At 44.7% G+C, this 10,348-nt stretch overlaps 1 protein-coding gene across 1 annotated transcript in view; it reads left to right on the top strand.

The window, feature by feature from the left end:
• The window catches only part of dnmt3bb.1 (DNA (cytosine-5-)-methyltransferase 3 beta, duplicate b.1), a 42,176-nt gene extending 32,216 nt beyond the window's left edge, over positions 1-9,960 (top strand). Inside the window, exons 16-22 of the mRNA XM_012923683.4 lie at positions 441-586; positions 3,019-3,109; positions 3,302-3,450; positions 6,672-6,757; positions 6,839-6,908; positions 6,992-7,110; positions 7,286-9,960. Of these exons, the coding sequence (XP_012779137.2) occupies positions 441-586; positions 3,019-3,109; positions 3,302-3,450; positions 6,672-6,757; positions 6,839-6,908; positions 6,992-7,110; positions 7,286-7,427 (803 nt within the window). The 3' untranslated portion in view covers positions 7,428-9,960. The remainder of the gene's footprint in view (positions 1-440; positions 587-3,018; positions 3,110-3,301; positions 3,451-6,671; positions 6,758-6,838; positions 6,909-6,991; positions 7,111-7,285) is intronic.
• Positions 9,961-10,348: the final 388 nt, after the last annotated feature.

Genomic DNA, 10,348 nt, shown 5'->3' with positions numbered 1-10,348 from the left:
GCCGCCTCTGCAGAGAGTCTCCCGTCCTGCAAACTGACTCCAAATCATCCAAGTTGTTCTGCAGCTGGTGGTCCTGCTTCTGGTCACCGTACCGGCTCACGGACAGATTCTCCACCTGCTGCATGTTCTGGTGAACCAGGACTGCCGTCACCAGCTGCAGTCCAACGTGGAGGTGGAGAACAGCGGTGGTCGACACACCAGCAACAGATCCTAACGGACGCCGACTGCTGAGAGCAGTCAGTTTAGTGGTCGGGCTACATTCCCACCCGTGGTCAGGTGTGGTCACAGGTGAAGTTATGTGTTTCCTCTGAAGGATGGCCGGCTCAGAGAGACAGGCGAGGAGCTCAGAGCCGCTACTGTGTGTGTGTGTGTGTGTGTGTGTGTGTGTGTGTGTGTGTGTGTGTGTGTTCCTATGTAAAGATGAGCGTGTTTGTTTCCAGGCTACCTGGTCCTGAGAGATCTGGGTTTTAAGGTGGGTCAGTATGTGGCATCGGAGGTGTGCGAGGACTCCATCTCAGTGGGCGTCGTCAGGCATGAAGGAAAGATCAAGTACGTCCACGATGTGAGGAACATCACCAAGAAAAATGTAAGCAGGACAACGAATTTCTGCTTTGTTGTATTTTCAGCCTGATGTTCGAGCTCAAACTGACTGAAATAAAACCAGTGAAACAGAATCAGTCTGCTGCCCCCTGCTGGGCTGTGAAGCTGGTGCCAGTCAGCTACAAGAGGTTATTTACACAAATAAATAAAAACTTTATTTTCATCAGTTTACATCAAGTATTTGAAAAAATCCAATATTGTTAAAAACATCTTAGATGGTCTGATCTGGAATCTTAAATCTGATCATCTGAGCATTAACATAAAGCTTTAGCTCTCTGTGGATTTACCTCAACAATTATAGTCAAATATGGCTGAAGTGAAACTTTCAGTAAGTAACCCAGAGTTTAATGTAATACCTTTATCACAAACACAGAGTCCGAACAGTTAAGCTCACTCCTCATACGGACACTCGGGCTGTGTCCCAGCTCAGGGTCTGCAGCCTTGGAGGACGCAGCCTTCGCGGTCTACGTGGGCCGCGTCCTCCGAAGACCGAGAAGGTTGGAAGTGCGATGCTGTGAAATGGTCGGTCTAGTCTTTGTTGTGCTGTTGTTGCCTAGCAACCATGATACTAACCGCGAGACACGTTACATACAGCTTTGTGTGACAGAAATGAAGGAGCAAAATGTTTTGTTGGTCATTAATTTTTGTCATGACATCACTTTGATTAGTTGAGTATCTGAGGCTGAGACCACGGGACTGTAAACATGATTGTTGAGCTGAACAGTCATTTAAGATTAGTTAGTAAATAACAATCAGCTGATGTTGTTCATGAGACTAAAGTCATCTCACTGTGTAATGTAAATATAATATGGCCAATGTTATAGTTATTATATGTATCATGATTAGTTATTACAGCAGTGAGTTTGAACTCTGGGTCAAACACTGAGCTTCAGCAAAGATTCAAGTCGCAGTTATTTATGTTTCCTGTCAAGTATCTGTGACAGTGCATATACAGATGTGTTATACATAAGAGACAAATATTATTCTTTAAGTCACACAGAATAGACATCAGAGCCTTAAACAGGCTGACGTCTGCTAAATGGGTCAAACTGGGCAGAAAGTCTACAAACACATAACATCCTTATAGAATATGATGTAACACTATAGATCAACTTAGCTCAGAATATATAAAGCATATAAACAGTTACAGCAATATGATGCAACAAACACAGCAGCTACTGATCCAAAATACTCAAAGCTTCATAGAACTGAAACCAACATTTATTTTAGCTCCATCCTGCTGCTGATACAGACTTTAGGTTTCTGAACATTAAACTTGTTGCTGCCTTTCATAGTGTGTAGCTTGAAGGCCCTGAGTACTCTGAGTACTTTCTCCCACACTGGAAACACTGGGATGATCACATTATTTGAACATTACCTAATAAGACTGATTCAGCACAGACAGTTATGTTAAACTTTCCTAGCAGTCCTTCACAAACAGGGAACAGTCTGTCTATTCTCTCCATCTGTCAGCTGCTGCTGGCTCTTCCTCCTCCTCTTCCTCACACACTGCTGAGTTTGTCCTGGTGGATCATCAGGGCTGCAAAGCCTCACAGATGATGTGCAGCAGTGGGTCCCTCAGTCTGTCCTCACTCTGGACACTTGCAGTCGTCACACATGGAAATCAAATGTGTGATAAGCTGCAGGATTCAAACACAAGTGTAACTTATAAACACATGTTCATACTTTTATTCCACAATCAGAGAGAATCCTGCTTGTGCCGTGATGTTCAGGACTGCAAACCGAGCAGCATCACTGACTTTCAGCTTGTTGTGTTTGTGGATATATGACGGACTTTAATTATCCATCAAATCACCACATTCTCTGTAGGATTAAGGTCGACTATATATATATGTAGAAGTAGAATCAGGAGAGAAGGTCAGACTGAAGACAAAGCACAAGCAACACAGGACTACCAAAATAAAACAGGAAGTACATAAGAGGCACGCCGCGTCACGTTCCCTTCTTCACACTTATTCCTCGGTTGTGTTCAGAGGACGGTTTAAACAGCGTTCGTGTTGAGGATAAAGTTTCTACACTTTTTATTATTGACAAACTTCCGAGGTTCAAGCCTCAGAACAGGAACGGTTGATGACTTCCTTCTTTAATAATGAACGTTTATTCGCTGAATATTGGGCGGCACTGGACTGTTGCATCAGCTGGAGCTTTGCAAAGTCTTTTCTTTCTAATAATCATTGTAAACATCACATATGAACACAGGGAGACACAACCCTTCGAATCAGACAATCGTACCCTCTGCTGCTTCACGTTTACCTAAACGTTATTTAATCAGCTGTTTCACTCTTTTTATTCAGATTAGTTTTAAACTTCAACTCTTTTATTGGCCGAAACATTAAACTCATCCTGTCGTATTGAAAACAGGAACTGTGTTCTGTCTGATTTTGTCATCTCGCTCAGATTCAGGAGTGGGGTCCGTTTGACCTGGTGATCGGAGGAAGTCCCTGCAACGACCTCTCCATCGTCAATCCTGCCAGGAAGGGCCTGTACGGTGAGTCCCTGAGTGCATTCTGGGTATATTTAACGTGTGTTTTGGTGATTTTCTACTCTTTTAAAGGCACTAAAGCCACACAGCGTGATAGTTTAACTCTTTAAAGGTTGTTTCTGATGCAGCGATAATCTGCCTGCGTATTCCTAGTTCGATTTTAGCGTTCTTGACTGTTGATGGTTTTTGTCTCTCCAGAAGGCACGGGCAGGTTGTTCTTCGAGTTTTATCGACTTCTGAGCGAAGCCAAGCCCAAGGACGGCGAGAACCGCCCATTTTTCTGGATGTTTGAGAACGTGGTCGCCATGGCCATTAACGACAAGAGGGACATCTCGCGGTTCCTGGAGGTCAGTCACATGGGTGGAGAGCAGGCCTGTGCAGTAAATGGAGTTAAAGTTCAGGAAATCTGCTTAAAGTTGCTTCCTCAACATTTCCAACAAGTGTGTTCTGACAGATATGTTTGATTGCTGCAGGTTTCTGGAGGCAGTGTTGTTGAAATGTATTCCACTACGGATTACAGATTACATGCCCCAAAATGTAGTTTGGTCATATTCTGTTAAGTTACCCACTGTGAGTAACGTATTCTGAATACAGGGAGTGCAGAATTATTAGGCAAGTTGTATTTTTGAGGAATAATGTTATTATTGAACAACAACCATGTTCTCAATGAACCCAAAAAACTCATTAATATCAAAGCTGAATGTGTTTGGAAGTAGTTTGTAGTTTGTTTTTAGTTTTAGCTATTTTAGGGGGATATCTGTGTGTGCAGGTGACTATTACTGTGCAGAATTATTAGGCAACTTAACAAAAACCAATATATACCCTTTCTTGCCAGCCACGCTGTGGAGTACTTGGACGCGTGTGATGGAGCTGAAAATCCTGCATGAAAATCATGTTTTTCTTGAAGGATGCAGACTTCTTCCTGTACCACTGCTTGAAGAAGGTGTCTTCCAGAAACTGGCAGTAGGACTGGGAGTTGAGCTTGACTCCATCCTCAACCCGAAAAGGCCCCACAAGCTCATCTTTGATGATACCAGCCCAAACCAGTACTCCACCTCCACCTTGCTGGCGTCTGAGTGGGACTGGAGCTCTCTGCCCTTTACCAATCCAGCCACGGGCCCATCCATCTGGCCCATCAAGACTCACTCTCATTTCATCAGTCCATAAAACCTTAGAAAAACCAGTCTTGAGATATTTCTTGGCCCAGTCTTGACGTTTCAGCTTGTGTGTCTTGTTCAGTGGTGGTCGTCTTTCAGCCTTTCTTACCTTGGCCATGTCTCTGAGTATTGCACACCTTGTGCTTTTGGGCACTCCAGTGATGTTGCAGCTCTGAAATATGGCCAAACTGGTGGCAAGTGGCATCTTGGCAGCTGCACGCTTGACTTTTCTCAGTTCATGGGCAGTTATTTTGCGCCTTGGTTTTTCCACACGCTTCTTGCGACCCTGTTGACTATTTTGAATGAAACGCTTGATTGTTCGATGATCACGCTTCAGAAGCTTTGCAATTTTGAGACTGCTGCATCCCTCTGCAAGATATCTCACTATTTTTGACTTTCTGAGCCTGTCAAGTCCTTCTTTTGACCCATTTTGCCAAAGGAAAGGACGTTGCCTAATAATTATGCACACCTGATATAGGGTGTTGATGTCATTAGACCACACCCCTTCTCATTACAGAGATGCACATCACCTAATATGCTTAATTGGTAGTAGGCTTTCGAGCCTATACAGCTTGGAGTAAGACAACATGCATGAAGAGGATGATGTGGACAAAATACTCATTTGCCTAATAATTCTGCACTTCCTGTACTTTGGATTACTTAATATATTAAGATTTAAAAATGTAGTTGGTATTGCTTTAAGAACTGCACATGATTATTTGCAGCTAGCAGGTTGTCAATGCTAACAGTCAGTGTTGGGAACGTCATCATCATCATCAGGTGACTTCTTCAGTCTCAGCTGACTGCAGGTTTCCCCAGTCACCGGTCTCCAACCTTTTTTGCATCACGGACCGGTTTGTGCCCGACAATATTTTCACAGACCGGCCTTTAAGGTGTCGCGGATAAATACAACAAAATAAAACTAGTAGCAGTACTGAAAAAAAGAAGATTTATTCATAACACACGTGAAAAGACCCAGGAAAACCGAGTTATTGATAAAAACGATAACCAAATAACGCTGAAAACCGATAAAAACCATGAAAACCAGACATTTCACACCTGAGCCTCAACTCTCGCGGCCCGGTACCAAGCGACTCACGGACCGGTACCGGTCCGAGGCCCGGGGGTTGGGGACCGCTGTTATGAACAGTACATTTGCATAATGACTGAAACCAGCCCACTGAAGGAACAATGGGCTGGGAGGTCATTTACATGATCATTAATTCTCATGGTCATTGATCAAAGCCCACTGATCAATGGCCATGAGTACCACTGACAGAGAGTTGGGGAATGGCTGTATTCACAGCATTGTTAGATGTAACAGAGGTACCCCCAGGCCCCCTGCCTGCTGGCACTTTCTCCATCCATCGGCGGGGTAATCTCATTGGTTCATTTCGTCTGCTTGTTAGTCACACATCTGTTCAGGTGGACTTTTGTACCACGTAGATTCAACATGTCTCAGATGGTCAAACAGCCACTGCCCTGAAATCTGTTGTAGTGTATTTGGTCCATATGGTGTCCTTGTTTCAGTGACGTACTCCGAGTGATCCGGGAGCCACAAAATCGTGAAATTATATGAATATAAATCCTCAGAAACTGAGCTGAATTATTTTAATTTATGACCGTAGATATTAAAAGTGGATTTACATGCCTGGTCTGTGGTGTGAGTTACAGACGTAACATTGGTGCTGCTAACACCTCCCGAGACTCAGCTGGCAGTTAGATGGTACATGGCCTGGATTTGTGTAGCGCTTTAATCTACAATCAGTCACACACACATCCACACACTGGTGATGGCAGCTACATTGTAGCCACAGCCACCCTGGGGCGCACTGACAGAGGCGAGGCTGCCGGACACTGGCGCCACCGGGCCCTCTGACCACCACCAGTAGGCAACGGGTGAAGTGTCTCGCCCAAGGACACAACGACCGAGACTGTCCGAGCCGGGGCTCGAACCGGCAACCTTCCGATTACAAGGCGAACTCCCAACTCTTGAGCCACGATCGCGAGCAGGAGGAGCGGTGGAAACGTTTTGGGTGTAAATTCAGGACAAGTTTGAGAGCTCAAATACATAAGAAAACAAGTAACTTGAATATACAGATGATGATAGCGCCGGGAAGAAACATCTTTGCTCCCTGCACAAGCCTGAAAACTGAATCTGCAGGACGTCTAAACAACGTTAAGATTCCGTTAAAGATGAAAAGACGACGCCTCGGTCCTTCCTACTGTGACGAGCTTACAAACATCATTTACTCGACATATTTAAAAATGTTTTGAGATTTTAAAAAAATGTCCGTCTGCTGATCTGGATCATTTTTCACGGCTCTGAGAACATGTGGTGTAAAAACCCGTCTGTGTGTTCATGAGTAATTATGGGATGTATTCAGTTATTTGTCAACCTTGCTTTGCAGTGTAACCCTGTGATGATTGATGCCATCGAGGTCTCTGCTGCTCACCGCGCTCGATACTTCTGGGGAAACCTGCCGGGGATGAACAGGTGAGCAGATGCTTCATCAGAAACTCGCCCGGCATTGTGAGGGCAGACGGAGTGAACAGTGTGATCTCTCCTGTGCTTCAGGCCCCTGTGCGCCTCAGGGATGGACAAGCTACAGCTGCAGGACTGTCTGGATCACGGCCGAGTGGCAAAGGTTGGTCACGTACACCGTGAAAAGAAACGTTTTCACGTGCAGGTTTTGTGTGCTAGACTGACGACGCGTCTGTTGTCTCGTAGTTTGGAAAGGTGCGCACCATCACTACTCGCTCCAACTCCATCAAACAGGGGAAAGACCAGCACTTCCCCGTGCTGATGAACGGGAAGGAGGACATCCTGTGGTGCACCGAGCTGGAGAGGTGAGCGGACAACACTCGCGCTGCTGCTTTTGGCAGTTACACTGTGAAAGGGTCCAGTGCGATGCATCCCAGCTAACGTGCTGACGACACCGGCATTCGCTCGGTCTTCTTTCTCACTGTGCACAAAAACTTTAAATATACCATCTTCAGCCGGTTGGTCTTCTCCCCTCTGCAGGATTTTTGGTTTCCCCGTCCACTACACTGACGTGTCCAACATGGGTCGCGGCGCCCGGCAGAAGCTCCTGGGCCGGTCTTGGAGCGTCCCCGTCATCAGGCATCTGTTCGCTCCGCTCAAAGACTACTTTGCCTGTGAATAAGAAGAAAGCCGCCATCACCAGCAAACACACACACACCAGCTTTTTTATCAAGAACCGTCAGCAGCCAGCCGTTTCCTCCCCTCCGTCGGACATTTTGGAAGGCAAATGGCCGGTTTGACAAAACGTCAGCGTGGCGGGGAAACGGTTCGAGATGCTGCCTGGATTCTGCCTTAGATCCACATAACACACACTAACACAGATTCACAGCTTAGAGAAAGACGTCGGCTGCCCTGGAAACAGAGGGGGCGGAGTCTAGTCAGGTGAGCAAAGGTGAGATGGGTAAGGAGGCCAGTAGGGCGATTCGCCATTCATCGGGGAGTTAAAAGGGAACGATGACACCCATGCCTTTGCTTTGTTAACATTAGGACTGTAGCGTGACTTTAATAGGATTTTAGCTTCATTTAAACGCTCTTGGAAGGCATCGTTTTTAAGATAACACCTAGAAGTTTTAGAAGATGGAGAACGGCGTAGTAGCGAGCTTTCAATCTCAAACAAAAACACTTTAAAAGTGACTTGAACCAAAGGCGGAGCTGACGTCCTGTTCCTGTTTTACCCGCCGAGGTCAGTCCGCCGTAATGATGCTGTGGCTTCTGGTCCAAACTTTGTGAGTGCACTCGACAGTAAAACTGCTGCAGGATGTTTTTAAAGGACCAAACTAAGAAACCCTCATTGGGGAAGTTGATCGGTATAAGCTACTGACCTGAAGCTAACCTGGAAACATGAGACGGGATTTAGCTTTATATTTAGATCACTTTATATTGATAGACTTTGTTGATTTTAGGAAATAAAAGTACTTTTGTTTACTCCTTTTTATATTAGCACACTAGTTTCAAGTGGCTGTATTTTACTTTTTCGTTGTTCCTCTGACTTTCAGTCTGTTCAAGGGTTTTTGCATGTTAAAGGTTTGCAAAGTCGAACCCAAAGAAAACACTGCTGCTGAACTGCCTCACACGCCAGTCCAGACTTTTCTCTGTCACCACGTAACTCGCTGGTGTGACAGCCGTTAAACCGGTGCGTAGTCAGGAACGCTCAAATAAACAGAGCAGACTGTGCTTGTCAGGAAGGAGAGAGCCTTAAAAACAAGCGTTTAGGTCAAAGGTTGAACAGGTGTATAAAGAAATGCGTTTTATTTTGAGTTTGTAGCGAGCGTGATGTGGGCGCGCTCAGGATGTTGTCACGGCGATCTCTTCAGTATCTCTTTGGATACTTGAAACAAGCTGATGCAGAAAGACAAAAACTGAAAGGCAGGGAGGGGCTCATCTTCTGTTAATGTCTGCAGACAGCTGATGAATGCAGTCATGACGTTTGTGCTACTGTAGATGTTTTGTTACTGTAACAGGCAGATGCCATTTTATTAGAATCCAGGAAAGGCTGCGAGTCTCTGAGCGTTAGTGTGCGGCCTCACAGCTCTTCCTATTCCACCGAGAGGGAGAAACACTGGTGACCACGCCTCGGCTGTGAAAGGTCACAACTGCTGTTCATCGACGATGTTTCCAGAAAACGTAACGAGAAACCATCTCGCGGTGCTGTTTCCTGGTCTGTGTGGAGAACGTGTGTTTTAGAGTCCTTAGCGCTCTCTGTTGCTGCCCTTCTGATAAGGACGTTTCAGCCAAATCCGTGTTTCTGAGATGATGTGAACTCTCGTGACTACTTTATTCTAGATCGTCGATTTCCCAAAAGAAGTTCCACGCCACTGCGACGCAGGTGAAGCGTGTTTCAGCGCGGCCCCCACACAGCGCCATCTATGGGTAGCAGTCCTGAAACACTTGTTGGTTTTTTGTTAACTGGAACACTTTGAAATGCTGTTTTAAGGCCGTCACCAAACCAAAGTGAACGGGTATTACCTCCTACACCATCACGTCTGTGAGCACATGCTGTAGCCGTCTGCTCTCTGTATAAACAGCTTCTATTTTATCACTGGAACTTTGGTTTTTTTCAGTGTTCATGTGTACTGTATCGATAGAAAGGTTTACAAGTGTTTTAACTCACATTTGACTAAGAACTGCATCTTATTTTGAAAAATGCACAAGTCTTTGTAAAGACCCTTTTTGACTTTCAGGCTCTTTTACAGATGTGGTGCTTCAAAAGTCACTTCAAGTGCCGCCAGGATCTTTTTCCTGAGTTGAACGGCCTTTCACAAACCAAAAGCTTCATGTTTACATGCTTCATTAATAACTGCTGAACTCGTTGAATGTTTTTGCTGGAAAACAAAAAAAAAGGTTTTTTTAAACATTTTATATGATAGTTTATATTAACACAGTATAAAGCTCGCTTTCTAATGTTCTAGTGCAGAGTAGCTCGTATTAATAAGAAGTTATTGATGTTTTTTTTATGAAAAGTGAGGACGCCTGTGTGTGACCTATAATCCCATTGAAATTTTTTCTTTTACCTTTTTATAAATCTTCTATGAAAAAGCCAAAAAAAAAACATTTTTACACTTTATTTTATTAGAGGAAAACATTGCTGTATTTTTGTGTACTTTCTATTGCAGCATATATAATTTTTACTCAATAAAATGCAGAAAAAACCTAAATATGGCCGTGCCCAGTGTTATGCTTCTTTTTGCTTCATCCACTAATGATTTGTATTGACTTCTTTGGTGCAGTGTCACAGGGACCGTTCACACTGTGCCAGCAGGGGTTAAAGTGGGATTTGGCTGCTGGGCGGGGCCTAGGATCAGGTCCAAAAGTTCAGCATGAAGAAAAGATTCACTGAGAAATAAGTGACATGATGACTTGTTTCGTGAACCTGTGGGGCAGCACAGGGGTTTCCCCTTGGTCCTGGGTTCAAATCTGGGCGGAGCCTTTCTGTACGGATGCTTGTGAAGCGGTGATCAGCTGGCCTCTGCTGCTCTCAATTAAAAAGCACATGAGCTGGTGTTCCACAGCTGATGTACAGCAATTCAGTTTTATTTATATAGC

This window comes from Maylandia zebra, linkage group LG20 (assembly GCF_041146795.1).
Source record: "Maylandia zebra isolate NMK-2024a linkage group LG20, Mzebra_GT3a, whole genome shotgun sequence".
Taxonomy (NCBI): domain Eukaryota; kingdom Metazoa; phylum Chordata; class Actinopteri; order Cichliformes; family Cichlidae; genus Maylandia; species Maylandia zebra.
The sequence above is the reverse complement of the archived record's forward strand: the minus strand, read 5'-3'. Positions and strand labels throughout refer to the sequence as shown.